The sequence below is a fragment of the Micromonas pusilla genome (genome assembly GCF_000151265.4).
Source record: "Micromonas pusilla CCMP1545 genomic scaffold MICPUCscaffold_5, whole genome shotgun sequence".
NCBI lineage: Eukaryota > Viridiplantae > Chlorophyta > Mamiellophyceae > Mamiellales > Mamiellaceae > Micromonas > Micromonas pusilla.
The window spans coordinates 563,030-590,035 of record NW_003315886.1 but is presented as its reverse complement, the minus strand read 5'-3'; the positions used below and the strand labels follow the sequence as shown (position 1 = coordinate 590,035).

At 66.0% G+C, this 27,006-nt stretch overlaps 13 protein-coding genes and 1 pseudogene across 14 annotated transcripts in view; 7 read left to right on the top strand and 7 right to left on the bottom strand.

Moving 5' to 3' along the window:
• Positions 1–17: 17 nt before the first annotated feature.
• MICPUCDRAFT_6782 (uncharacterized protein) lies at positions 18–671 on the top strand (the record flags this gene model as incomplete). Its single annotated transcript, XM_003058784.1, has 1 exon — positions 18–671. A coding segment is annotated over one exon (654 nt), but the record flags the coding sequence as incomplete, so codon positions are not given.
• A 336-nt stretch (positions 672–1,007) lies between these two features.
• MICPUCDRAFT_57993 (uncharacterized protein) lies at positions 1,008–2,239 on the bottom strand. Its single transcript, XM_003058407.1, has one exon. It carries the CDS (start codon positions 2,081–2,083, stop codon positions 1,220–1,222), a length of 864 nt encoding a protein of 287 aa, XP_003058453.1. The 5' UTR covers positions 2,084–2,239; the 3' UTR covers positions 1,008–1,219.
• Positions 2,240–2,535: 296 nt separating this feature from the next.
• Positions 2,536–3,666, top strand: MICPUCDRAFT_16998 (uncharacterized protein; the record flags this gene model as incomplete). The annotated part of the gene is made up of 1 exon (XM_003058783.1): positions 2,536–3,666. A coding segment is annotated over one exon (1,131 nt), but the record flags the coding sequence as incomplete, so codon positions are not given.
• Positions 3,667–4,447: 781 nt separating this feature from the next.
• MICPUCDRAFT_57991 (uncharacterized protein) lies at positions 4,448–4,810 on the bottom strand (the record flags this gene model as incomplete). The annotated part of the gene is made up of 1 exon (XM_003058406.1): positions 4,448–4,810. One exon carries the CDS (start codon positions 4,808–4,810, stop codon positions 4,448–4,450), a length of 363 nt encoding a protein of 120 aa, XP_003058452.1.
• A 744-nt stretch (positions 4,811–5,554) lies between these two features.
• On the top strand, positions 5,555–5,839 carry MICPUCDRAFT_8385 (uncharacterized protein; the record flags this gene model as incomplete). The annotated part of the gene is made up of 1 exon (XM_003058782.1): positions 5,555–5,839. A coding segment is annotated over one exon (285 nt), but the record flags the coding sequence as incomplete, so codon positions are not given.
• A 259-nt stretch (positions 5,840–6,098) lies between these two features.
• Positions 6,099–7,777, bottom strand: MICPUCDRAFT_45523 (calcium-dependent cytoplasmic cysteine proteinase, papain-like protein). Its single transcript, XM_003058405.1, has 2 exons — positions 7,652–7,777; positions 6,099–7,527 (listed from the first exon to the last, which is right to left on the bottom strand). The coding sequence occupies exons 1-2, from the start codon at positions 7,744–7,746 to the stop codon at positions 6,204–6,206; spliced, it is 1,419 nt and encodes a 472-aa protein (XP_003058451.1). The 5' UTR covers positions 7,747–7,777; the 3' UTR covers positions 6,099–6,203.
• A 447-nt stretch (positions 7,778–8,224) lies between these two features.
• On the top strand, positions 8,225–9,484 carry MICPUCDRAFT_57988 (uncharacterized protein; the record flags this gene model as incomplete). Its single annotated transcript, XM_003058781.1, has 1 exon — positions 8,225–9,484. The coding sequence occupies one exon, from the start codon at positions 8,225–8,227 to the stop codon at positions 9,482–9,484; it is 1,260 nt and encodes a 419-aa protein (XP_003058827.1).
• A 641-nt stretch (positions 9,485–10,125) lies between these two features.
• Positions 10,126–11,127, top strand: MICPUCDRAFT_16819 (glycosyltransferase family 64 protein; the record flags this gene model as incomplete). The annotated part of the gene is made up of 1 exon (XM_003058780.1): positions 10,126–11,127. The coding sequence occupies one exon, from the start codon at positions 10,126–10,128 to the stop codon at positions 11,125–11,127; it is 1,002 nt and encodes a 333-aa protein (XP_003058826.1).
• A 117-nt stretch (positions 11,128–11,244) lies between these two features.
• RIB72 (protofilament ribbon protein of flagellar microtubules) lies at positions 11,245–13,505 on the bottom strand (the record flags this gene model as incomplete). Its single annotated transcript, XM_003058404.1, has 3 exons — positions 13,432–13,505; positions 13,011–13,190; positions 11,245–12,876 (listed from the first exon to the last, which is right to left on the bottom strand). The coding sequence occupies exons 1-3, from the start codon at positions 13,483–13,485 to the stop codon at positions 11,245–11,247; spliced, it is 1,866 nt and encodes a 621-aa protein (XP_003058450.1). The 5' UTR covers positions 13,486–13,505.
• Positions 13,506–13,808: 303 nt separating this feature from the next.
• On the top strand, positions 13,809–15,736 carry MICPUCDRAFT_47282 (actin superfamily; the record flags this gene model as incomplete). The annotated part of the gene is made up of 2 exons (XM_003058779.1): positions 13,809–13,894; positions 14,041–15,736. The coding sequence occupies 2 exons, from the start codon at positions 13,809–13,811 to the stop codon at positions 15,350–15,352; spliced, it is 1,398 nt and encodes a 465-aa protein (XP_003058825.1). The 3' UTR covers positions 15,353–15,736.
• Positions 15,737–17,280: 1,544 nt separating this feature from the next.
• Positions 17,281–19,764, top strand: MICPUCDRAFT_323 (SNF2 super family; the record flags this gene model as incomplete). The annotated part of the gene is made up of 1 exon (XM_003058778.1): positions 17,281–19,764. A coding segment is annotated over one exon (2,484 nt), but the record flags the coding sequence as incomplete, so codon positions are not given.
• Positions 19,765–20,185: 421 nt separating this feature from the next.
• On the bottom strand, positions 20,186–20,713 carry GPX3 (annotated as a pseudogene; the record flags this gene model as incomplete). Its single annotated transcript has 1 exon — positions 20,186–20,713. A coding segment is annotated over one exon (528 nt).
• A 1,089-nt stretch (positions 20,714–21,802) lies between these two features.
• Positions 21,803–23,219, bottom strand: MICPUCDRAFT_47280 (uncharacterized protein; the record flags this gene model as incomplete). Its single annotated transcript, XM_003058403.1, has 2 exons — positions 21,803–23,022; positions 23,083–23,219. Coding segments are annotated over 2 exons (1,353 nt in total), but the record flags the coding sequence as incomplete, so codon positions are not given.
• Positions 23,220–24,091: 872 nt separating this feature from the next.
• The window catches only part of PYK (pyruvate kinase), a gene marked incomplete at both ends in the record, with an annotated part of 6,079 nt that continues 3,164 nt past the window's right edge, over positions 24,092–27,006 (bottom strand). The window contains one exon of the mRNA XM_003058402.1: positions 24,092–26,995. Coding sequence (XP_003058448.1) covers positions 24,092–26,995 — 2,904 coding nt within the window. The remainder of the gene's footprint in view (positions 26,996–27,006) is intronic.

Sequence of the window (27,006 nt, the reverse complement as noted above, 5' to 3'; positions counted from 1 at the left end):
TGTTCAGCGAGCACGAGATGGCGGACGCGTCCGAGGCGTTGGAGGCGATTTTCCACGCCGTGCACCGCGCGCTGGCGCCGAAACACGGCGGCGCGCGCGCGCGCCGCGCCGTCTCGCCGATCAAGTCGAACAGTCCGGGCCGCGGCTTGTTCCTCGACCAAGAGTGCGGGTACCGATCCATCGTCCACGAGTGCTTCGGGATGGACGTGGAGGAGTACATGGCGTGCGGCGAGTGCGGCATCCGGAGCCGGACGCTGCGGTACACCAAGTTCACGCACCTCGTTCCCGCGACGGCGCTCGTGCTGGCGATGGAGCACGCGGAGGGCGTCATCACGATGGAGGACGCGATGCGGCACATCGACGGGTCGGATGCCAAGGCGTGCGACCGCGACGTCGGCGGGTGCGGCGTCATGAACAGCATCAAGCACGCGCTCGGCGGCGCCGGCGGCGGCGACGCGGCGCCGCGGATGTTTTGCCTCGGGCTCGCCTGGGATTCCGCGAGCGTGGAGAAGGAGCAGATCGTCGCGACGTTGCGGCACGTCTCCACGACCTTGGACCTCGGGCAGGTGTACGAGCGCGTGCCGAAGACGACGCCCGCGTACGCGTTGCGGTGCGTGATGTGCTACTACGGCGAGCACTACGCCGCGTTCGCGCGGGCGGACGACGACGACGACGCCGACGCGAACGACGGCGGGAGGTGGCGGTCCTTCGACGACGCGACGACGAAGGAGGTTGGAGGATGGGACGACGTTGTTCGCGCGTGCGAGAAGGGGAGGCTGCAGCCGTGCGTTTTGTTCTACCAGCGCGGGGACGCGGCGGGCGCGGCGGGGAAGTGAGCGGCGAATTTAATTCGCCGGTATTACACTCGCAAAAAATTCGCCGGTGAATTCGCCGGGAAGTGAGAGACGACGAGGGAAGAGAAGAGAAGAGAAGAGGGGGAATGGAACGAACGGACGCGAGGACGACGGCGAACGGACGAATCGGGAGGAGATAGAAGAGAACGATTTGAAGACGAATTGTACGATAATACGACTACTAACGAATACAACAGAGACTCTTACGTCGCGCGCTCACAACCTCACATCGATTTCGCGTCTCTGTGAGAACAACAAGAGCGAGCCGCGCGTCAGTGTCGACTTCGACGGATACTACACGGCGGATACGACGACAGATAGCCCCACACGCAGAGCTGGAAACGAAACGAAACGCGCGCGGGGCTCTATTCGTTTTCGTTCCTGGTCGCAAAGACGAGCATCTCTTGCGTCGTCATCGGCAGCTCCGCGATGTCTATCCGGACGCGCTCTTTGAATACGTTCAGATCCGGGAGCTCGAACAGAAGCGTCGGCTCTTCGATGATGGCGCACATGCAGCTCTCGTCCGTCTCTTTCGGGTACACGCGCTTGATGCAATCGATCGTCCGCTCCACGCGTTCGGTCAGATCGTCGCAGTACAACAGCCTCGGCGCCTCCGATATCATCGACGGCACCTTCCCTTTGGGAAACACGTCCGCCATGGCGATCATCCGCTCGACGTTCACGCCGATGTCCGTCGCCATCACTCTCGCGTCCGTCGCGACCATGCTCTTCACGTCCACGCCCGGTAACGTGCGAACGAGCCGGTCGTATTTCACCGCGAGAAGCTCGACGTCGTGGTAGACGGAGTCGATTTCCACGAGCGTCCTCGAGACGCGCTCCGCCTCCCACTGCCGCATGCCTTTGCCCTGGAAGAAGAGCTGCACGCGCGCCATGTCGATCGCGAGGTTCCCGGTCAGCCCGCTCTCGACGCCGTCGGGCGCGCGCAGGAACGACGCGGTGAGCTCCGCGCGCGCTTGCTCGCCCGCCATGCGCGTCGCTTCCTCGAGGAGTTCTCGACACTCGCGGATCGCCTCGCGGAGTTCCTCGTCGCTGACGCGCTGCTCGCCGTCGCGCGGGGCGTCGCCGTTCCCCGCGCGGCGCGTCGCGCGCGCGCCGCGGCGCCGCGGCGTCGCGCTCGCGCGGCGGCGCGACGCGAGGGGGAACGACGACGGCGATCGCGACGAGGACGCGGCGCACGTCGTCATCGTCAGCGCGCGCGAAAACGTCATCGCGCGGCTCGTCGCCGCGCTCGTCTTCGCCGGCCGCGTCGCCGTCGCCACGCCGTCGCCTCCGCGTCGCGTCGCTCGACGCCACGGGTCGCCGCTCGATTCACGACCGGTCTCGCGCGACGCGCCCCGCGAGCGTTCGACGCGGGCGGCGCGGCGCGACGAGTGCGCGACGCGACGTCGCGCGCTTCCTCGGAGCCATCGATGCCAGCTGGCAACCCGCTCGCGCGGTCGGCCGACGCGACGTCAACATCAGATCGAGCGCGAGCGTCGGCGCGCGGCCATTGCCTGCGACGCGCGCGCGCTCGTCGACAGTCGATCGCCGCTCCCGCCCGTCCGCGTTCGCGTTCGCGGCGTCCGCGCCCCGCGCGTCGTTTCGGCTCCGTCGAGCGGTCTCCCCGGTCGCGCGCGCGCGCGCGAGAACGGTCGCGGCGTCGCGCCGTCCGAGAGGAATAATGGCCTCCTCCGCGGGCGTCCGCCGCACGAACTCGTCCTACTTCGAGGGCGCGCCGAAGCAGCAGTACCCCACGAGCGCGTCGGACTACGTCGTGCACGAAGAGATCGGCCGCGGCGTGAGCGCGAAGGTGTACCGCGCGGAGTGTCTTCCGCTCGGGGAGACGGTCGCGGTGAAGATGCTCGACCTCGAGGACCAAGACCCGGGGCACCTCGAGGAGATCCGCAGGGAGGTGGCGTCCATGTCCATGGTGTCGCATCCGAACCTCGTGATCTCGCACTGCTCGTTCGTGGAGGGGCAGTACCTCTGGGTCGTCATGCCGTTCCTCAGCGGCGGCAGCGCGCTGAACATCATGAAGTGGTCGCACCCGAAAGGCCTGGACGAGGTCAGCATCGCGACGATCTTAAAAGAAGTCCTGAAAGCCCTGGATTACTTTCACAGGAACGGGAACATCCACCGGGACATCAAAGCCGGGAACATCTTGATCGATAACAACGGCGCCGTGAAGATCGGCGACTTTGGCGTCTCCGCCGCGTCCTGGGGCTCGGGCGCGAAGCCGCACAGCACGTTCGTGGGGACGCCGTGTTGGATGGCGCCCGAGGTGATGGAGCAAGTCACCGGGTACGACTCCTCCGCGGACATCTGGTCGTTGGGGATCACGGTGTTAGAGCTGTGCCACGGGCACGCGCCGTTCGCGAAGTATCCGCCGATGAAGGTGCTTCTGATGACGCTGCAAAACCCGCCGCCGCAGTTGGAGGCGGAGCAAGCGGAGAGCGGGCATCACTTCTCGCGCGCGCTCCGAGATTTCGTCTCGGTGTGCCTCCAAAAAGACCCGAAGAGGCGGCCGACGGCGGCGAAGCTTCTCGAGCACCGGTTCATAAAAGAAGCGAAGAAGCCGGACTTCCTCGTGAAACACCTCCTCGAGGGGATCCCCGCGCTCGGCGAGCGGACCGCGGAGCTCAACGCCAGGGAGAAGGCTCGCCAGGCGGAACGCGCCGCCGCTGTCGCCGCGGGCAACCTCAAGGGCGCCGCCGCGACGGACGCGGCGGCGGAGAAGAAGTCGCAGGCGGAGTACCTCAAGGGCGTGACGTCGTGGAACTTCAACATGGACGAGATCCGCGCGGAGGCTGCGGCGATGAGCGACGACTTCGGCGGCAAGCCGCCGCTGCCGGCGGTCGCGGAGGGGCAGCCGGCGGCGCCGGCCGCCGGGACGGGGAGCCGGCCGGGGAGTCGGCCGCTGTCGCCGACGCCGGGGTCGCCGAGGGGCGACGGAGAAGGGCTGAAGAAGCAAACCTCCGTGCAGAAAGGGCGCTTCACGGTGATGGACGACGACGCGGCGCCGATGGAGAGCGACGGCGGCGGCGGCGGCGGCGGCGGAGGCGACGCCGCCGAGCCCTCCATCAAGAAGTCCACCTCGGTGCAAAAAGGTCGGTTCACCGTCGTGGACGAGGGCGAGGACGCGCGCGGAGGATCGTCGCACGGCGGCGGCGACGGCAGCAGCACGATCGTGGGCGCGAGCGAGCCGGATCCGGCGTCGATCGCGGCCGCGGCGAAGGCTGCCGCGGCTGCGGAGAGGGATCTGGACCCGCCGAAGTTGAAAGTCCGCGGGCTGTTCGAAGCCTCGGAGGCGGCGCGAGAGCACGCGGGGAAGCTCGCGTCGCTGCACGAGCACTTCGAGGAGCAGCAAGAGAAGATCAAGACGCTGGTGGACGATAACCGGTGGTTGCGGCGGCGGGTCGCGGAGTTGGAGGCGAGACTCGCGCAGTGACGCTCATCGCGTTGGCGAGCGATGGATACGCCGTTCATTCTGCTACGCTACGCTAATCATCGATCGTCGTCGGCGCTACCCCGGCTCCGCGTTCGCGTTCTTCGGGGAAACGAAAAGTCGCCCTCGCCCCCGTCGTCGTCGCTCGCTAATCCTCCGGTATCATGTCGTACGAGAACCCGTCCACGCGGAAGTACGTCGCGACGAGAATCATGGTCGCGAACGCCCCCGGGGCGAACGTTATGCACCCTAGAATCAATATCGCCTTCGACGTCCCTCTCGTCTCGTTGTCCGGCAGGTCTAAGCGTCCGAAGTACCACAGGAGGTAGCAAAACAGCAGGACCGTCCCCGAGATCAGCAGCGCGAACGCGAGCGCGACCGTCTTGATCGACGGCTTCTTCTTCTTCGGGTCTAAGTGCTCCGGGATCGTGAACCGCGGGTCGTAGTCGCCTCGGTGGTCCGCGTCCGCGTCCGCCGCGGGTTGATACCGGCGCCGCACGGCGGAGGACATCTCTTTCGCTTCCTCCTCCTTCGCGCGCGCCGATCGACGACCGACGAGCGCGGCACCCGAAAGGCGCGCGGACGACGGCGACCGCGGTCAACGCGCGCGCGCTGGACGACGCGCGCTGCGGGGTCGCGGTCGCGTCGAGTCGGCGGTCGCGACGTGGGACGCCGGGAGGTTCACGCGCGGCGCGCCGGCGCGAGTGCGCGGCCGGACGCGTCGTCGTCGTTGACGAGGAGGATGCCGCGAAAACGAAGTGACGCATCCGTCGCGAACGCGAACGGGCGCGATCGATAGATCTCGGCAGTTTATTGAAGAACCACAACGAATCGCACGCCGCCGCCGCTCATCATGCCCGCGACGCCGAAGAAAACGCCAAAATCCCCGGCGAGGACGCCGAAGAAGAAGCAGGAAGCCGCCGCGAAGGCCGACGACGACGCGAAGCCAGCGTCGACTTCGCCGCCCGCGTCGCCGAAAGGGAAGAAAGCGGGGCACGATAATACCCCCATCAACTTGGCGTACTTCAAGCGCTTACTTCGCATCACGGTGCCGATGCTCTTCATCGTCGGCATCCTTCGACGCGTCGCGGTCCCGGTGCCGATAGCCGGCGAGGTGTGGCTCTACGAGAAACTCTTCGAGGGATCGACGCACCCGTACGTGCTCAGCCAAAGAGCGAAGCAAGCGGCGAAGCGCGAGGAATACCGAGAGGAATCGCGCTGGAAGACGCCGCTGATATTCGCCACGAGCGAAGGCGACAAGGACAAGATGAACGCGCTCATCGCCGAAGGGCACAACGTGAACGAGCGGAACGAGTTCGGGGAGACGCCGCTGCACGTCGCCGGCATCGCGGGCGACGCTTCCATCGTCGCAACGCTGATCGACGCCGGCGCGGATGTAAACGCGAGGACGAAAGGCGGGGACTCGCTGAAGATGACGCCGACGCACTGGATGGTGTACGGCCGACACGTCGACGGTTTAAAAGCGCTCATCGTCGGCGGCGCGGACGTGAACTTGCTGAACACGGAAGGGAAGACGCCGACGGACATGGTCTTGGAATTCATGCGCGCGGAGAGGAAAGCGGCGGCGAAGAGGGCGAAGGAAACCGGCGAGGAGGCGACGAAAGAAAACTCGCACGAGCCGTCCACGGTCGAGATCCTGAACATTCTCGCGGCCGCGGGAGGGAAGACCGCGAAGCAGATGCCGGACGTCAAGGCGCCGAGCAAGCACGACGAGCTGTGAGACGACGCGCGTCGACCCCGCCCCGCGCGTATCTTCCGTGAACTTGAATCTTATTACACTCGTAATAACAACTTATTGATGAATAAAAAGGAAAAATTAACAACCTTCTCAGCGCGGCGGCTCTCTCGGACGTGACGTTCGCGCGCTTCTTCATCTCTCCTTCTCACTTCGTCGTGCAGCACCCCGCCTTGGTCTCCGTCTCCGACGACGTCTTATTCCCGCAGAAGATCGTGCTGCAGCCGCCGCACATGCACCAGAAGAACCCGCACCCGCCGACGCACGCCTTGGTCGGGCCGAGGCACCCGTCGGCTTCCCTCACGTCCAGCACTAAATCCGTCGTCGTCGTCCTGTCGCAGACGTCGACGGAGTTGAACCGATCCGCGAAGTCTTTGTACTCCATCCAGAACGAGCCGTCGTCGCTGTCTTCGTACTCGAGCTCTTTCTTGATCTTCGGATGATCGTCCCATTCTCTGCTGCCGTCCGACCACGCGCCTTTCCACTCGAACGTCCCCCACGGGTTCCGGAGCTTGATCATCTTGCGTCCGCCGGTGCGCACCATCGACGTGCCGACTCTTCGCACGTCGAGGATCGAGTACTGATGCCCGGCGACGAGGCCTTCACTGTTCTTCTCCTCGCGCTCCGCGCCGCTGACCATCCTCGCCGCGCCGAGGACGGCCCCCTTGGACGAGTACTTCAGGAGGACGCCGAAGAAGTCTTCTTCGTCGATCTCGTCGTCGTTGGGGAGATACCCGACGTCGCACCGCGCTTCGAGGCCTTTCTTCTTGTTGAGGAACACGAGGTCGCGCCGTATCCACGATCCGTTCGGGCGCTTCTTGAAGTCGTACACGTTATCCCCCGTCATCGCGTGCCACGCCCACACGGCGAGGCCGCCGTCCAGCGCGCCGTACGAGCCAACGAACTTCGCGAAAGCCTTCTCCAACAAGATCGCCCACAGCTCGCAGCCGTTCGGGTGCATGAACACCGTCTCTTTCGTCCCAGCCTTGACTGGAATGCGATCGTCCACGGTGACGGTGACCCACTTCCCGACGCGACCGTCCCACAGTCGCACGTGGTACTTCCCGACGTCGTTGTATTCACACTCGCGGAAGACTTTTCGAATCGCGCCCGGGTATTCCGCGAGGCACGCGAGACCGGCGACGAGCCAACAGTCCCCGAGCGCGCCCTGACATAAATCTTCCGGCTCGATCCCGTGGAACAGCGCGATGTGCTTCACCTCGTCGTCCTTCGCGACGATGTCGAGCTCGTCCGCGCGAACCCAATCGACGTCGATGCGCTTCTCCCCGAGCGCGCGCTGCCCGGTGAATTCCTTGTCTTCGTAATAGTAGCACCCGCACGCGCGGCACAGGCAGCAAAAGATGGGCCCGAGCGCGCACCGCGCGCCGCGCATGACGTAGATGCCGATGCACGGGAGGAGGTACACGCGGATCGCGTTCCACAGGAGGATGAACGGCCATAAGAGGCACAGCCTGCGAAGGAAACGGAAGGTTAGGCTCGCGTCGTCAGCGCGAATCGCGATATTTCCATTTCCATTTCGATTCGAAGCGGTCGAGGCGAGGCGAGGCGAGGCGAGGCGCGCGACGATCGACGCACCAGACCGGGTGCGCGATCCCCTGGCAGATCTTCCCGCACTGCGTCAGCGTCGGGGGCTTGTCCACGAGGTACGCCTTCGCTTTCGTGAGACCCATCGCGCGCGGAGGAGGGCGAAGAAGCGCGGCCACCGCGTCCAAGGAAGTGACAGCTCGTCGAGCAGCGCTGACTGGACGGCGTTTCGCTCGCGCGCGCGTGGTCGGACGCAGCGCAGACGCAGCGCGGCGAACACGGCGCTGAGTGGTCGAGACGAAAGCCCTACCCCCCGCGCGCGCCCCCGCACTGCCGAGCGTCGCGACCACGCTCGCGCGCGCTCACGGCTGTCCCACGGACGCGCACACACCGAGACGCGACCGCCCGCGGCGTCGCGCGCGCGATCGAATCGACGCGCGCGGCGCGATCGCGGCGTCAAAGTCGCGTCCGTCGCGAGAGGCATCGCGTGCGCGATCGCTCGATTCGCCCGTCCGCGCGGTCGGACAGGACGCGCGCGGACCGGGCGTTCGACGAAGCCGCGTCGGCGCCGCGAGCGGGATCTCGGCGCGTAGGAACGACCCGGACGCTCTCGCGAGGCCGAACATGAAGCACGACGCGAAGAAGCGCGCGCTCGAGACGGCCGCCGCGCTCGGGGACGAGCACGACCTCGAGCAGCGCCACGACCAGCACGCGAGCAAAGTCGCGAGAGTCTTCCCGACGAGCGACAACCACGGAGGTCTCGGATCGACGCCGCCGCGCAACGTCGATACCGAGGACGAGCTCGAAGGCGCGGACGGCGGCGCGCGGGCCGACGCGCTCGCGCCGGACGACGCGGCGGGGAAGCGAGACGCGGCGAAGAAGGAGGGCAAGCCCACGCGCTACAAGGGCGTGTACATCGATCGCAACGTCTCGAACAAGTGGAAATCGTCCATTCGCCTGAACCAACGCGAGGTCCACTTGGGGTACTACGAGTCCGAAGAGGAAGCGTCGAGGGCGTACGACCAGGCGTGCATCTGCGTCAAGGGCGAGACGAAGAACCACCCGATGGAGACGTACGACCGCGTGCTGATCGAGGAGCTGACCGCGATGAACAAGGACGTCGAGCTCTTGCGACGGAAAATCGGCGTCGGGCACGCGTCTCGGGACTGCTCGTCGAAGCACCGCGGCGTGTGCTTCGAGAAAAAGACGAAGAAGTGGCGCGCGGAGGTGCAGATCAACGGCAAGAAAGAATCGTTGGGGTACCACGCCGTGGAGGACGACGCCGTGCGGGCGTACGACAAGGCGTGCATCGTGTTGAAAGGGGAACGCGCGAAGACGAACCACCCTCTGGAGACGTACGCGGACGAGATGGAGCAGCTCGGGAAGTGGACGTTCGAGCAGTACCAGGGGACTCTGAAGACGAACGCGCGGAGGCACGCGTCGTGGACGTCCAAGTACCGCGGCGTGAGGCAGCACACACATAACCAGAAGCAAGGAGGGCAGTCGGTGAAGTGGCGCGCGGAGATCACGATCGACGGAAAGAAGAAGTCGCTGGGGTATCACGACACGGAGGACGCCGCGGCGCGGGCGTACGACGACGCGTTCGTGATCATGAAGGGGTGTAGGCGGGAGTTGCTCAACTTCCCGGATCGCTCGATGATCGACGTCGTCGGCGGCGCCGCGGGCGGCGCGGAGGGCGCGGAGGGCGGCGGGGCGGACCACGCGTCGTTGACCGCCGCGGGCAGAGCGTTCGGGGCGGTCGGGGCGACGACGAAGTCCGTCGGCGGCGTCAAGGGTAAGAAAGTAGCGGCCGCGGCGGCGCAAAAGGCGCAGGAGGGCGCGGTGCAGCCGGGGAACTTCATCGCGTCGCTGGAGGACCCTTGATATCGCGAAACGATTCGCGGCGCGTGGGGGCCGAACGGGGGGTTTACGCGTGCCCTGAGTGAGGGTTTCGCGTGTGTAACTGGTACGACGGGATAGTCGATACGAATACGATTTACGATTTCGATTACCCTTGAACGTCGACGCGCACTGCACGTCGACGCCGTCTCGTTCGCGCGCGCGCGTCCACGAGCTCTGAGCTACGTTCTCAGACGCGACGACGTCGACCGTCGTCGCGCGTCCCGCGCAAATTTTTCTTCACCCACCACTCGGTTTCAACATTTGATCGAGACGCCTTTTAACTGACCGATGAAAAGTTTTTAGACAAATGAAATGTTTCGCCCTCAAACGTCGGACGACTCCGCCCAAGAGTTCGGACCGATCTGCCGTCCGAGCCGCAGAGCGCACCGCACGCGCGGCCGCACCCCACGCGCGCACACGCCCGCGGCGCGCGCGCGTCGCCGAACCCTCTCCTCGCGCCGCCGCGGATGGCCGCGAGCCCGCGTCGGAGGGGCCCGCGAACGATGCGCGCCGGCGGGGCATCCCCCACGGTGTCGCTCGCGAGGCACCTTCGAACGCTGTCGCGCAGGAAAGGGTGCCTCCCCGTCCTGGCGCTCGCGCTCCTCCTCGTCGCGTCCGCGCCGATGTGGGCGGTCACCGGCGACCTCACCTCGCGCATCGGGTCCGACTGCGCGCCGCCGACGCGCGGCGCGGAGACGACGATATCGAAAACCGCCCTGCGCGAGCTCGCGTACGAGGGGGATTCCACCGTCGCGGGGGAGGACGATCGCCAGTTCACGCTGCTCTTGAACACGTTCAAACGCCGCGATCTGTTGAAACGCGCGATCAAGCACTACCTCTCCTGCGACGACGTCGGCGAGATCCGCGTGGTGTGGTCGGAGCCAGACCCGCCGCCGGACCCGACCGATCGCGACGCTCGGCTCTACTACGGCGACGACCCGAGCAAGGAGGTGCGCTACCAGCGGCACCCGACGACGTCGATTCAGAACCGGTTCGAGCCGCCGAGCGCCGGAGTGGACGGGGACGCGACGAGCGGGAAACTGAAGCACACCGCGGTGTTCAACGTCGACGAGGACGTCCGGCTGCCGTGCAAGGCGCTGACCAGAGGGTTCGACGCGTGGAGGGCGAACCGCGAGCAGCTCGTCGGGTTTTACCCGCGGAATCACGTCCGGAGCGACCGCGGGTGCGGGTATCGATACGCGTGGAACGATCTCGAGCTCTGGAGGGGCGGGGAGTTCAGCATCATCCTCACGAAAGCCGCGTTCATGCACGCGAAGTATCTGAACACGTACTCGAAAGGGCTGCCGCGAGAGGCGAGGGAGTACATCGATCGGAGGAAAAACTGCGAGGACATCGCGATGCAAATCTTGGTGACGAAGACGACGGGGATACCGCCGGTGTACAAGGCGCTGCCGATGTTTTACTACGTGTGGGCGAAGCTGGGGGGCATCGGCGTGCCGGGGATCTCGAAGAACGCGGGGCACCACGACGAGCGCGGCGCGTGCGTGACGGACTTGTCGCGCATGATCGGCGCGGAGGCGCCGGGGACGGACACGCCGTTGTTGCGCGCGCCGTTGAAGGAGTGGCGCCGGCACGCGCCCGGGTCGATCCGAGCGTGGTGGTGATTAGTAGTCGCGAATCGATGACGCGCCTCAGTCGTTAGATTTCAACCTAATTAAGGCACGACGTGGTGATACTTTACACGAGCCCGCCCCGCCTCGCCTCGCCTCTCGCCTCTCGCCTCACTGCCCCTCGCCCTCTCCCGCGGGAAGCGCGAAACCGACGGACACCGCCTCGAGCAGCGCCGACACGGACACCTTGCCCGCGCCCGAGCCCGCGTGCTTCCTCCCGAGCGTGATGATCTCCTGCGCGACGCACTCCACGCCCGCGGACTTGAACGCGTTCGCGACGTCCGCGAGCTCCACCTCGCCGTTCGAGTCCTCCGCGCCCGTGAGCGCCTCTCTGAGCGCCGCTTCCCTCCCCGCCGACGCCGCCGTCAGCCGCCCGCCCACCGCCTCCGGGTCGCTCCGCGGGAACGACTCCGGATGCTCCTCCATGAAGGCGTACGTGTAGCTGTCCGCCTCGACGAGCTCGAACGAGCGCCTGAGGACGACCACGGTCGCGCCGACGTAAAAGTCGGTCGCGACGAACGCCTCCGAGCTGTTCGGCTTGCGAACCTCCTGCCTCTCCAAAAACTTCCCCCCCGCGATGTTCTTCTTCCGGTCCGGGTTTTCGTAGATCGCGATGGTGTCGTTCGCGAGGTACACGGACAGGATGAACTCCCTGTCCGAGTCCCAGTCGCTCACCGCGTGCGTCGCGTCCGGCACGATCTTCGCTTTGAACCGCAGAATCGTGTGCGCGTACGTCATCTGCTTCTCGAAGTCTGGCTTCACAGGCTTGGGGATCAGCGCGATGCAGTTTTGAAGCGAATCCGCGTGGCCGCCGAATCCGTTGTACGGCGGGACAGCCATCTGCGGGATCGGCATCTGCTCCTCCTCGACCGAGATGGGCGGGAAGTCCGCCTCCGTTCGCCCCGCGTTCGTGATGTACCACGCCTTTGTGAAGTTATCCGCGTCGTGGATGTAAAAGTCGCGGTTGTACACGCGCACGTGTCCGCCAACCTTCAAGTCTTCAAACGTGTAGTACGAAAACGTCTTCGTCGGTCCGAGCGCATCCACCTCGAGCTTTTGGTTCGGTAACGGCCCGCGCCTCAAGAACACCGGGAACGGGTCGCGGCCGCTGTTCGGCTCGGCAACCTCTAACACCTCCACGGTGTCGTCGCTGAGGTAGTAGTGCAAGACGAACGGGCGGTTCTCGCCAAAGAGCGCCTCTCTGTCGTCCCAGACGCAGAAAAACCGCAAAACCTTGCGATCGTGCGCGAGAAACTTCTTGAGCTTGTCCGCCGCGAGCGCGTTCGACGGCGCGCCCGCGGCGGCTTCGATGTACCTGGAGAGGTCGTCATCGCGCGGTGGCGGCGGGTACGGGATCTTCGAGTCCTTCTTCATCGTCTCTCTGTACGCGTCGATGGGGTCGTCCGGGAAGCCGACGTCTTCGTTTACCTCGAAGCCCTGATCGGTCAAAAAGCCGCGCGTGAACGCGTCGCAGGACACGACGTAGAACGTTCGGCCGTACAGAGTGAGCGTGTCCGCGACGCGCACGTCCGCGCGCGTGTAAAAGTCCCCGACGTCGTTCTTCGGGATCTTGTGACGCTTGAGGAACACGCCCTGCGGGATGCCGCTGTTGTGCTGCTTCGGCTCGGCGACGTAGATGGACTCGTCCTCGAGGTACATGTAGATGACGCACTTGCGGACGCGGAAGTTCTCCGCGAGGGATTCCGTGACGGCTTCTTTGAAGAACGCGTTCCATCGGAGCACCTGCGTCGCGTTCGGGAGGACGGACGAGGACGGGTCAACAACGGTCCGGATCGAATTCGGACGCGCGGGACGGATCTAAATCAGGCGAGAACGAACGACCGCGAGGACGACGACCGGGGGCAATCGATGCGCACCTTGCGGTCGAACTGGACCCACTTCGGGAGCGTCGACATCGGATACGACGTCGGCGCCTTCGGCTCCTCCGTGGGGAACTCCATCGTCGCGGGCGCGCGCGCGATGGACGACGTCTTCTCCCCGGGCACGGCGTAGCCATTGACGTAGCAGAGCGTCTGCGCGCGCCTCGCGACCGGTTTCTGCGACGTGATCGGGTTGGCGGGGAGGGTTCGCGGTCGTCAGCGGGATGTTTCAGTTGGGGGAGTGCGAGACGCGCGACGCGATATCGCCGCGACGCGCGCGCGAAGGGTGCGCCGAGCGCGACGACCGCGTCGACGACGAATTGGCGTCCAAAACGAGACCGACGGAATTCGCCGGATCGGGAATTCGCGCCGGCATTCGCGCCGCAGAGAGAACGCGAGGGCGATCACGCGCACGCACCCGCGGATCCTGGAAGGTCATGCCAGGAAGCATAGGAACCACGGGATCGACCATGGTGACAGCCGAGGGATTCGCCCTCCGCGCGTCGATTGTAACGCGCCGGACGCCATCGCTCGGAGTTTCATCAGACTCGCGACACAGCACCCCTCCGAGATGAGCGCGAATCGAGCTGATGATGAGGCGCGTTCGATGCAAACGTTTTTCACCCATCGCTCGGTTTCAATCTTTGATCGCGTCCCCTTTCAACTAACCGATGAACTGTTTTTCGATAGGCATCGCCCTCATGTCAGAGGCGAGACTCATCAACCGACGACCAGCCACCGCGGTGCGCGTTCGCGCGCACAGCGTCGACGCGCCGAGTCGCGCGTGACGCCGCGATGGTCGTTCGCAAGGACGTCGTCGTGCTCGACTGCGGAGGGTCGAGCATCAAGGCTGGCTTCGCGGGAGACGACAAGCCCGTGTGGTGCGTCCCCGCGCGCGCGCGAGCCGACGATCGGTCGATCACCCCGGGCGGGCGCTCGAAAAAGTGCCCATCGCGCTCGAGGAATCGAGTCCGTCGTCGATCCGCCGTCCCTGACGCCCGCTCGTTCCCTCCGTCTCCATCCACAGCGTCGTCCCGAACTGCGTCGCGAAGCCCAAAGGCGAGAAGCGGTCGTACGTCTGCGACGAGATCGCGCGCATCAAAGACATCTCGTCGTTGAACCTGCGACGACCGGTCGACCGCGGGTACGTCGTCAACTGGGACCTGCAGCGAGAGATCTGGGACCACGTCTTCGCGAAGGTGCTGAAGATAAACCCGAAGAACTGCCACCTCGTGCTCCTGGAGCCGCCGTTCAACCTCCCGAACATCATGTGGGAGCAGGACGTGGTCGTGTTCGAGCGGTTTCAGTTCAAGTCCGCGCTGATTTGCAACCCCGCGACGCGCGCGTTGCACCGCGTCTTCGCCGCGGACGGCGGCGGCGGCGGCGGCGGCGAAGGCGAAGGATCGTCGTCGTTGCACGCCAAGGCGCGATGCGGCGTCGTCGTCGACGCCGGGTTCTCGTTCACGCACGCGACGCCGGTGTTCGACGGGAAGCCGATCAGGAGAGGCATCAAGCGATTAAACCTCGGCGGCAAGGCGCTGACGAATTATCTGAAGGAGCTCGTGTCGTACCGGCAGTGGAACATGATGGACGAGCAGTTCGTCTTGGAGGACGTCAAGGAGAAGACGTGCTACGCCGCCGCGGACGTGTGCGAGGAGCTCAAGAAGGCGAAAATGCGAGGCCCGTCCAACGAGGTAAACCGGGAGTACATCTTACCCGACGGCGTGCACGTGCTCAGGGGGAGCGTGAAGGAGGGACCGACGAGGGACCCGGACGCGGAGAGCTCCGACGACGACGACCCGGACGAGGGCGGCGGGGCGAGGAAGCGGAAGAAAAAGAGCGGCGGCGGCGGCGGGAAGGGAGGGAAACGCCCGTCCGTCGCGAACGGAGGCGGCGGGAAGGGCGGGTACGTCGAGCAGCTCCTCGCGATCGGGAACGAGCGGTTCATGGTCCCGGAGGCGTTGTTTCACCCCACGGACATCGGGTTGGACCAAGCCGGGATCGCGGAGCTCACGACGCAGGCGGTGAACGAGGCGAACAAAGACCTGCGGGGGATGTTGTACGGTAACATCGTCCTCACCGGCGGGTGCGCGCTGATTCCGGGGTTCAAGGAGAAGTTCGAGGCCCAGTTGCGTCCGCTCGTGAACGCGGACGACGACGTGCGCGTCGTCGTCGCGGACGGCGATCCGATTTGCGCGGCGTGGCGGGGCGCGAGCGATCTCGGCGCGAGCGACGAGTTCGATCGACTCGCGCTGACGCGGGAGGATTGGAAACGGGACCAAGCCGACATCAGACGGCGGTACGACGAGCACGTCGCGGTAGGTAAAGGGCGAGCGTGACGCGGAACGCAACGCGGGTCGTAGGTGCCGTAGCTCGCGTCGCGCCGCTCGACGCCGTTCAGTCCAAATCGCTAAAGTCCTCGATGCCGTCGCTGTCGCAGTCGGCCGCGGCGTCCTCCCCTCCCGCGTCGTCGTCGTCGTCGTCGCTCGTGACGACGTCGTCGTTCTTCTTCTCCTCCTCCTCTTCTCCTCCGGCGGATTTTGGCTCCTCCTCCTCCTCCTCCTCCTCTTCCTCGCCGCTCTCGCCCGCCGCGCCCGTTCGCTCCGCGCGCAACTCGTCGACGACGTCCTTCATCGAGACGCCTTCGCAGCCGCCGCCTGGCACCCACGTCGGCATGGACTTCATCCGTCCGCCGACGCCGCCGAACAGCTTACTCTCCCACTTCTCCGCGGTGTTCCACGTCACCAGCCGTATCTTCTCGCGCGTCGCTCTCGGTAACGTCTGCCGAATCGCCGCCCACGCGGCTTTGAACTTAAACGTCGCGTTGACCAACCACATGCAGAACAACGCGTCCGGGTACCGCTCGTTGCATCGCTTGACGTACTCCGTGAACGGCGACCGCACGCCGCCGGTGAAGTAGCTCGCTTTCACCCCGGCGAGGTCGACGACGTGGATGTGGCGATACACCGAGGGGTTCGCGCAGTGCGACTTGTACGAAGGGAAATCCGCGCGCGCGCGACCGAGCGACTCCGCCGCGGCTTCTCGCCGCTTCAAAACCGCCATCGCCTCGTGCACTCGCGCGCGGTGTCGGAACACCTCCTCGAGCTCCATGCCGTCCCTGAGCGCTCTGTGGTTTATGTCCGCCAGGCGCTCCGCGAACACGAGGTGCCCGAACTTATCGCTCCCGTGCACGGTCATCGGCCAACTTCGGTGAAAGACGCGCGCGTTCGGGAGTTTCTCCGCGAGGATGCCGTCGATGTTTTCGCTTCGCCTCCACTCCCTGACGCGGTCCAGATGCTCGATCGCGGCCTCGGCTTTCTTCTCGATCGTCGCGGACGCGGACGCGGAGACGCACGCGGCGCGAACGACCCGCTGCGCGAGCTCAGGGTCGTTGCCGAGGCGTTCCGTGGCGTACTTTTTGCTCATCATCGCGAGCACCGCGAGGCCCTCCTCGTCCAGGCCGTCTCTCTCCTCGAGGATGGACGCCTCGAGACGGCGGATGAACGCGCCCATGCGCGATTTGTCCGCCTTCTCCTCCGGCTCATCGTCCGCGACGGGCGGCTCCGCGGCCGCTTTGTCCGCCTTGTCCGCTTTCGCCGCGGCCTTCGCTTCCTTCCTCGCCGCCCACTTCGCCTTGACGGCCTTCATCGCCATCTGTTCGATCGATGTCAACGAGGACTGAACGAACGACGACGTGAGGATGAGGTCGCGCGCGGGGCCTCGGTATCGGCGCGCGTTCGCGCGACCGCCGCGCGCGCGCGCTCGACGACGCGTTCGCGAGGCGCGCTCGAGGGAGCGAACGGCGTCGGACGCGCCGGGTCCCCGGTCGCGCTCGCGGATCTGCGCAACACCGAGGAGCTGAGCTTTCGTCGTCGAAATAAACGCGCTCGAGACGAAAACGCCCCAATCAGATCTCGCGGCGCGGACCGCCATGGGCCGCAAGAAGGGGTCGAAGAACAAGCCAAAGTCGACCTCCGCGCCCGTCGTCGACCTCACCGCCGCGGATGATGACGACGGCCCGCTCGCGTCGCTCGCTGTCGTCGACTTGACGCGAGCTGACGACGACGCGCCGACGCCAGCTGTGTTGACGAATGCGAACGCGAATGCGAATGCGAAGAAGCGGAAACGCGCAAACGCGCCCGCGCCGACCGCGTCGATCGCCGCGGCGTCGCCTCCCCCGCGACCGATGCAACGACCCGAACGCGCGGACGAATCGCTCGCGGAGACGACGACGACGACGACGACGATTCGACTCGACGACGACGACGACGACGAGCTCGCGTCCGTCGTCTGCTTCGGCGCGATGGCTTCCGCGATCGTGGGGATCCAGTACTACAACGGCATCGTGTCGCGCAAAGAGCAGGTCACGCTGCATCGCGAGCCGCGGAACCAGTACGACCGGAACGCGCTGCGAGTGGACAACGTCCGACGCGAGCAAGTCGGGCACATCCCGCGCGACGTCGCGGCGCATCTCTCGCCTCTGATCGACGCGAAGAAAATCCATCACGTCGTCGGCGTGGTCACGTCCGGCACGAACAACCGGTACAGGATGCCGGTGTCGGTGTTCTTGTACGGGCGCGAGAGCGACAGGGCGCACGTCACGCAGCGGCTGCGCAACGGAGGGGTGCGTCTCGGTCTCGCGGACGGCGTCGCGTCGAAAGTGATCGAGGAGAACCCGCCGGGGTGCCTCTCTCAGAGCGACCGCGAGGACGCGCTCGACGCGTTGTTCGACCGCTTGGAGAAGCAGAAGCTCGTCAAGGCGACGATGGAGCCGTCCGCGGTCGTCACGAGCCCGATGTACGCGCATCAGAAGGAAGCGCTCGCGTGGCTGGTGAGCAGAGAGAACGCGAACGCGTTGCCGCCGTTCTGGACGTGCGACGCGGCGGCGGCGGCGGCGGGGGGCGGGGGCGGATCGAGGACGGTGTACGAGAACATTCTGAGCAATCACAAGACGACGACGCGGCCAGAGTGCTGCCGCGGGGGGATCCTGGCGGACGACATGGGGTTGGGGAAGACTCTGGAGATCATCGCGCTGATTGCGACAAACAGACCGGGGTGCTCGCCGTCGACGAACGCCGCCGCCGGCGCGGGCGCGGGCGAGGCCGCCGCCGCCGCCGCGACGGCGACGGCGCCGCCGCCGGCGAAGAAGAAAAAAAACACCAAAACGGCGGGCGGGACCGTCCTCGCGACGTCTCAGGACGCGATCGGGAGGACGTTCTCCCTCCCGAAAGCGGACGGCCCGAAGACGACGCTCGTCGTGTGCCCGCTCTCGGTCCTCTCCAACTGGGAGAAACAGCTCGAAGACCACACGGACGGGTCGCTCACCTCGTATCGCCACCACGGGTCCGACCGCTCGCTCGACGCGGCGCACCTCGAAAGACACGACGTCGTCATCACGACGTACGGAACGCTCGCGTCGGACATCGACGGCGTTCTCGGCCGCGCGCGATTCCTCCGCGTCGTGTTGGACGAAGCGCACAACGTGAAAAATCCGCGCGCGACGCAGACGCTCGCGGCGTACAAGGTCAAGGCGGATCGACGTTGGGCGATCACGGGGACGCCGATCCAAAACAGGCTCTCCGATCTGCACTCGCTGCTCGCGTTCGTCCGCCTCGCGCCGCTGGACGACCGGCAGTTTTGGATGCGGAACGTCGAGAAGCCGGTCAAGATCGGCGACCCGCGCGGGTTCGATCGGCTCGTCACCACCGTCGCCGCGATGGCGTTGCGGCGGACGAAGGACCAACGCGACGAGCGCGGGGAGCCGATCGTCCACCTCCCGAAAAAGACGGTCGTCGTGCAGAGGGTCGATCTCGACGCGGCGGACATGATGCGGTACCGCGCTCGGCTCGCGGCAGCGCAGGACACGATCGGCGCGATGCTCGAAGACGGGTCCGTATTCCGCGATTACGCCACCGCTTTGGAGCTCATCCTGAGGCTCCGCCAACTGTGCTGCCACGGCGACTTGGTCCCCGCGGAGAGCTCCGCGGCGTCCGCGGCGCCCGCCGCGGCGCTGACCGAAGACGCGCTGAAACGACTCCTCGACGTCCTGAAACTCGGCGGCCTGGACGACTGCTGCATCTGTTTAAACACGATGCACGCGCCGGTCGTCACGCGGTGCGCGCACGTGTTCTGCCGGGGGTGCCTCGCGCCGGCGTTGGAGCGCAAGGCGACGTGTCCGCTCTGCCGCGCGCCGTGCGCCGCGAGGGACCTCGTCGAGGCGCCCGCGGACGAGACCGAGGACGGGACGACGACGACGACGACGACGCGACCGAGCGCGAAGGTGACCGCGCTCGTCGACCGCCTCCGCGCGGACCTCGGGGGCGAGCCGGGCGCCAAAGCCGTCGTCTTCAGCCAGTTCGTCGCCTTCCTCGACATCGCGCGAGACGCGTGCGCGGCGGCGGGGTTCAAGACGTGCCGCATCACCGGCGCCGTCCCCGTCGCCGAGCGCGAGCGCGTCATCCGGTCGTTCCAATCGAACGCTTCGGACGCGCCCGACGTCGTCTTCGTCTCGCTGAAAGCGGGCGGCGTTGGCATCAACCTCACCGCCGCGTCCAAGGTGTACATGCTCGACCCGTGGTGGAACCCCGCGGTGGAGGAGCAGGCGATGGACAGGGTGCATCGGCTCGGGCAGACGAAGGACGTGACCGTCGTTCGATTCGCGGCGACGGACACGATCGAGGAGAAGATGCTCGAGCTGCAGCGACGGAAGAGGGAGCTCGCGCGGGCGGCGTTTGAGAAAAAGACGGAGGCGGAGCGACGCGCGATGAGACGGTCGGATCTCTCGCTGTTACTGAGCATCAACTCGCTGCGAACGACGACGACGACGTGAGAACAACGCGACGACGACGACGACGACGCGAGAACAACGCGACGACGACGACGACGATGACGCGAGAACACCACGACTCCGCGGGAGCCGCGCGACGTACGACTATACAGTGTCTAAGACACGATGTGCGAAGGTATGAGTTTCTACGAGGACACGTGAGGGGCACGGCGTCGGCGCGCGCGTCCCGCGTCCGGCGACGACGATCGCTCGAGTCGCACCCCGCGCGCGAAGCTTCGCGCGCGCTTCGGGCGCGACCGTCATCTTCACTCGTCGTCTCGCCGGCGCGTTCGCGACGCGCTCTCTCCGGTCCCCTCTTCTCCGCCCCGATCCGATTTCGCGCGCGCTATGAAACTACGTCGTGTACGGTGCCATCACTCGCGTCCCCGAGCGCGGCCTCGACGTCCGCCGCGAGCGCGCGCGAATCGAACGCGCCGCCGTATCTCTTCAACACCGTCCCGTCCCGGCCGACTAAAAACTTTTCCCAGTTCCACCGCACGTCCTCGCCGTCGGCGTTCTCCTTCAAGTACGTCCACACCGGCGACGCGTTCGCGCCGTTCACGTCCGTCTTATGGAACAGCGTCCCCTCGAATCCGTGCTCGTCGTTGAACTCTCTGATCTGTCGCATGTCCCCCGGTTCCTGCCCGCCGAACTGGTCGCACGGAAACGCGAGGACTCTGAGCTTTTTATCGAAGCGCCGCGTCAGCGCCGCGAACCCGGCGTGGTTCGCGGCGGCGTGTCCTCACTGACTCGCGACGTTGACGAAGATACTGACGTGCCCGGCGAGGAAGCTCAGCTTCGTGTCCACGCCGTGCTCGTTCATCGCGCTCAGGCCGTAGACGCCGGCCGCCGCTGTCTCACCGGCGGACGTCATCGACGCCGCCGGCGCCGATGCGTCTTCTTCGTCGCGCGCCGACGCCGAGGACGACGACGCCTCGAGCCTTCTCGCGTCGTCGCCCCCGGTCGCTCTCGCGTAGACCGCGCCGAGATCGTCGTCGCCGCCGCCCGCGGCGGTCGCGCTGCGATCGTTCGTCTCGTCCGCGCTCGCGAATACCTTTCCGATCGGTCGCTCGAGCGCCCCCGCGGTTCGCGTCGGCGAGACGGCCTCGGCGAGACGTCGGACGCCCCCGCCGCGCGTGTTCGGCGACGTCGACAGCGTCACGGTCAGCACGAGGACGACCGCGAAGACGCCGAGGTACTTCACCATCGTCGCCTTCGTGCGCGCGGGGGCGACCGCACCCTTCGGGTTGTCGCTCCCCATCCCCGGCGCCCGCGCGAGTGGACGAGGCCGCGTCCGATCGGTCCCGTCGGCGACGGTTCGGCGATGAGGTGAGTTGAGTGGGTCTGCTGTGTGAGTGGACGGGCACGTGGACGCCGACCGCGACCGCGACCTGCCGACCGACAGCCAGCGCCGAGTTCAAACAAGTTCGAATCCGACACGTGCGGATCCGACAGATCGAACGCACGTCGCGCGCCGTCTCGTCTGTCATGACCGCGAGGATCGACGCCACGCCACCGGTCGTCACCCCGCTCGCGAACGCGAAGGTTCTCGCCGCGATCGCGCCCGCGGACGCGAACGTTCTCGTCCCGTCCGAGAAGACGCCGACGACGAAAAAACCAAAACCCATCGCGGACGTCGTCGTCGCGCCGTCGCCCTCGATGTCGCCGTCCCCCGCCGCGCTGTGCACGAACCCGAAGTCCCCGGAGCAGGCGATCGTCGCGCGTCTGATGAAGGAACAACAGTCGAAGATGATGCGCGGTCGCGTCGCCTGCGCGGCGCCCGCGCCGCCGCCGCCGATTCCGCCGGTCGCGTCCGCGCCTCCGCCCGCGTCTCTCGCGAGCGCGCGCGCGTGCGCGACGACGACGACGACGCCAAAGTCGAGCGCGTGGTGGACCACAGATCCCGCGCTCAGGGCGCTCACGGACCGAGGCGAAGGCGAGCGCCTCGACGTCGTGTGGGTGAAGCTGAAGGGCTACCCGTGGTGGCCCGCGCAGATGGTCCCGACCGCGCACCACGACCGCGTCCCGCCCGGATGCAAGAAGCCCGCGGGCGATGCGACGCGCGCGTATCAGTTTTTTGGCACGTCGGAGTACCAGTGGATCGACGCGGGGAAGAAACCTAACGCGGTCGTCGTCGAGGGCTGGGCGCTGGGGTGGCAGCACGGGCACTGGGCGGTGTCGAAGCGGAAGGGGATCATGTCCGCGATCGAGGCGGCGTGCGCGTTCGTCAAGGACCCCACCGCGCGGCCGGTGGGGTGGTACGATTACGTCGCGCCGCCGACGCCGCCGCCGTCGCCGCCGCCGCCGAAAGCGCCGAAAGCGCCGAAGAAGAGAACGGCTTCGACGCCGAAGAAGGCGCCGCCGGCGAAGAAACAGAAACAGAAGCCGCCGCCGCCGGCGAAGATAGAGAAGCCGCCGACGCCGGCGAAGAAAGAGAAGCCGCCGACGAAGAAGGAACTGAGGGCGATCGCGAAAGCGGAGGCGGAGGCGGCGAAGCAGGCTGCGTTGGACGCCATGCCGAAGGTGAAGTATCCGAAGCTGACGGCGTTGACGGCCTATCCGACGAGCGACGACTTCGCCGCCGCGGTTAAGAGCACCCTCGGCGTGGACGAGTTCAAGCTCCCGTTCGAGGTCAGAGCGCTCGGGAAGCCGCCGACGTTCGAGATGCTCCGCCGGTGCCAGTGGATCTGCCAGGCGCCGCCGCGTTTGATCCCAAAAGAAGAAGCCGAGCCGTGCATGTGCGTCGCATCGCCGGCGGCGCAAGTCGCGATGGCGATCCAACGCGACGCCGAGCGCGCGGAGAAGGCTGCGAAGAAGGAAGCCGCCGCGGAGAAAGCCGCCGCGGAGGCGGAAGGTCGCGACGCCGCGGCTGGCGCGGCGACCGCGCCCGCGCCCGCGAACGCCGCGACGGAACCCAAGACCCCCGCGGCGGCGGTCCCGAGGCTCGGATGTGGCGAGGAGTGTTTCAACCGGACGTGCCACACGACGTGCGACCCGCGCGTGTGCCCGTGCGGGCCCTCGTGCAGCAACCGCCCGTTCCACCTGTTGTCCATACCGAAGAACAAGATCATGCTCACGGAGCACCGCGGGTGGGGGTTGTTCGCCGCGGAGAACGTCCCGAAAGGACGGTTCATCGTGGAGTACACCGGCGAGATCATCGACGAGAAGACGTGCGAGGAGAGGCTGTGGGAGGATAAAAAACGCGGCGAGGACAACTTTTACCTCATGGAAGTCGGCCCGCACCAGGTCATCGACGCGCGTCTCAAGGGTAACTTGTCCCGGTTTATTAACTCGTCGTGCCACCCGAACTGCGAGACGCAAAAGTGGCAAGACGCGAGCACGGGGGAGACGCGCGTGGGGATCTTCGCGATCGAGGACATCCCGGAAGGGACGGAGTTTACGTACGATTACAACTTCGCACACTTTGGCGGCGAAGGCACGACGTCGTTCCAGTGCATGTGCGGGCATCCTTTATGCCGCGGCACCCTGGACGCGAACCCGGAGCGCACGCGGAACTACGGCCGAAGGATCGAGATCGCGTGGGATGCCCCCGACGGCGGGAAGACGTTCTACCCCGGCGTCGTGCTGTCGTACACGAACACGACGATGAAGTACAAAGTTTTATACGACAGCGGCGAGGTCGAGAGCGTGAAGCTGGAAGGCGCGAACGCGCCGGAGCACCGGTGGTTGTCGCCGCCGACGACGGCGCAGCCGGAGAAGAAAACCGCCGTCGCCGAGGTAGCGACGAAGGGGAAGAAGAACGGGAAGAAGGGAGGGAGCAAAAAAGCCGCCGCGGGCGCTGGCGGGAAGACGAGCGAACCGCTCAAAGTGGCCGCGGGCGGCGTGGAGAAGAAGGAGAAGAAGGCGCCTGGGACGCCGAAGAAGGAGGCGCCGAAGACGGCCGCGGAGTTTGTCGCCGCCGCGGAGGCGGCGGCGAACCGCGCGCAGGCTGCGCTCGCGGCGGTGACGTGCGAGGAGAAAGTGAAGCTGATACTCGAGGACGCGCGAAAGCCCTCGGCGACGACGACGGTCGGGAGGTTTCTGAAAACCGCAGAGCGGTTGAAGATCAAAGCGGAACAGATGGTCGCGAAAGAGAAGGCGGCGTGATCTACGCTATGACAGAACACCGCGAAAATGCATAGTGCGTGTATCGTTTACAATATTATTTCGTTTTGGTCGTTCGCGTCGTCAATCGAGGTGGGCTCGACGCGTCGCCGTCGCGACGGCGACGGTCCCCCCTCGGCGACGGCGCTCAGTAGAACTGCACGACCGGGGTCTCGTCCGCGTCGCCGCCGTCCGGCCCGCACACGACGACGATGTTCCCCGTGCCTTCCTCCAGGTTCCACTTCCCGGACATCAACCCCATCTCCCGCGCTTTTTTCGCCGCGATCGAGTCCCGTCCCGCGGTCCACTGCTCCGCGGATAAATCCTCGACGAGCATCGGATACTGCGCGTACTTCGCGCCCGTCTGTCGCGCGACCGCCGCGTCCGCGGTCACGACGAGCACCGGGACCGGGGGCTGGTACTTGCTGATCGCCCGAGACGCGACGCCGCCGGCGGAGACGACGATGATGAGCTCCGCGCGCGCGTCGATCGCCCCGGCGGAGGCGTCGGACGCCGCGGATTCCATCGTCGTAAACGGGCGCTTCGTGAAGTCGCGAAGGAACGACACCGTCGCGCGCGTCGTCTTCGCGAGCTCCGCGTTCGCGGTGATCGCCGCCATCGTCTCGACAGCCTTGTCCGGGAACGCGCCGTTCGCGGTCTCGCCCGAGAGCATCGTCGCGTCCGCGCCGTCGAACACCGCGTTTGCGACGTCGGTCATCTCCGCTCTCGTCGGGAGCGGGTTCGTGCACATGGACTCGAGCATCTGCGTCGCGCAGATGACGAACCGCCCGGCGACGTTCGCTTTCGTGATGAGCATCTTCTGCGCGAGGGCAACCTTCTCGGACGGGATCTCCATGCCGAGGTCGCCGCGCGCGACCATGATGCCGTCGGTGTACGTCAGGATGTCGTCGATGTTCGCGAGACCTTCTTCGTTTTCAATCTTGCAGATGATCTGGACGTGTTGCCCACCGGCGTCGTCCAGCGTCTTGCGAATGAGCTGCACGTCCTCGCCGGTTTGCACGAACGACGCGGCGATGTAGTCCATCTTGTTCTTGCAGCAGAAGTTCTGCACGTCGTCGATGTCCTTCGCCGTGAGCACCGGGATGTCCACCTTGACGCCGGGGAGGTTGCAGTTTTTGCGCTCGCCGAGCTTCTTCGTGTTCATCACCGTGCCCTTGAGCACGGTGTCGGACTCGATGGAGTCGACGCGAATAGAGATAGAGCCGTCCGCGATGAGGATCGTGTTTCCAGCGTGCACGCTCTGGCACAGCCGCGCGTAAGACAGCCCGATGCGCGTCTCCTCGTCCGTCTTGTACCCCTCGAACTCGGTGTACTTGTCCCCGACGGCCTCGACGGTGATGGGCTGGCCAGCCTCGAGAACGATCGGCTCGTGGTCTTTCAGCATCGCGGTGCGAATCTCCGGGCCTTTCGTGTCCAGAAGCATCGCGCACGTCGCGCCCTTCTCCTCTACAACCTTGCGCACGCGGTCGAGCACCTCCTGATGCCCGGCGTGGTCGCCGTGCGAAAAGTTGAACCGCGCCGTCGTCATCCCGGCGTCCAACAATTTCGCGACGGTCTCCTCGCCCCAGCACTGCGGCCCCATCGTGCACACGATCTTCGTCTTCCGCACCGGGTGCACCGGGGACAGGATCTCGTCCAGAGACACCGCGGTCGCGCGAAGCGACGTCGTCTTCGTCTCGGACACGCGGCCGATGACCGGCGGGACGTATACCCCCGGCGCGCGCGTGAGACCAAACTTTGGAATCGTTCGCTTATCCCGCGCCGAGGTGCCGCTGATGACGGCGACCGGCGTCCCCGGCTTGGCGAGGCCCTCGTCCACGGCAAACTTCAGCGCGTCCGCGAGGATGCCGCTCTCCGTCTCCGGCGTCCCGGGCTCGGAGATGAGGTACGCGTACTGACCGTACTCCGCGTTCGTGTGCACAGCGGACGCCGCGGAGGACGTCACGACGACGATGGGCACAGCCGGACGGTACTTTGACACGAGGTTGCCTCGGAACCCGCCTCGCGAGAAGCACACGATGCAGGAGATCTCCGGGATGTCGATGCACACTTTCGCGGCGCAGGACGTTACGGCTTCGATGGAGGACACCGGCGCGGGGGTGAAGTCGCGGATGAAGTTCCAGACTTGGGTTCTGTTGACGCCTTCCTCCGCGTTGCGGACGATCGCCGCCATCGTCGCGACAGCCTTGTCCGGGAACGCGCCGTTCGCGGTCTCGCCCGAGAGCATCGTCGCGTCCGCGCCGTCGAACACCGCGTTCGCGACGTCGGTCATCTCACCGCGCGTGGGAAGCGGGTTCTCGCACATGGACTCGAGCATCTGCGTCGCGCAGATGACGAACTTGCCCGCGATGTTACACTTCGTGATCATCATCTTCTGCGCGAGGGCAACCTTCTCGGAGGGGATCTCCATGCCGAGGTCGCCTCTCGCGACCATGATGCCGTCGGTGTACTTCAGGATGTCGTCGAAGTTGCGCATGCCCTCTTCGTTCTCGATCTTGCAGATGATCTGGACGTTCTCGCCGCCGTTCTCGTCGAGGATGGAGCGAACGTACTTGACGTCCTCGCCGGTTTGCACGAAGGAAACCGCGACGTAGTCCATCTTGTTCTTGCAGCAGAAGTTCTTGATGTCGTCGACGTCCTTCGGTTGCAGGACGTCGAGATCGACCTTGACGCCGGGGAGGTTCCCGTTCTTGCGCTCGCCGAGCTTCTTGTTGTTGAGAACCTTCCCCTTGAGGTTCCTCTCGTCGAGAATCTCGGTCACCTCGATCACGACGGAGCCGTCCGCGAAAAGTAGCTTATTTCCTGGGTGCACACTCTCGCACAGCTTGGCGTACGAGCACCCGATCTTCGTCTCCGTCTCGTTCTTGTACCCCTCGTACGTGAGGTACTCCTCCGGGCCGGCGGCGTAGACGATGATGTCCTGCCCGGCCTCGAGCTCGATCGGCTCGTGGTCTTTCAGCATCGCGGTGCGAATCTCTGGGCCTTTCGTGTCGAGAAGCACGCCGCAGTTCGTGCCCTTCTCTTTGTTCACCTTCCGAAGCG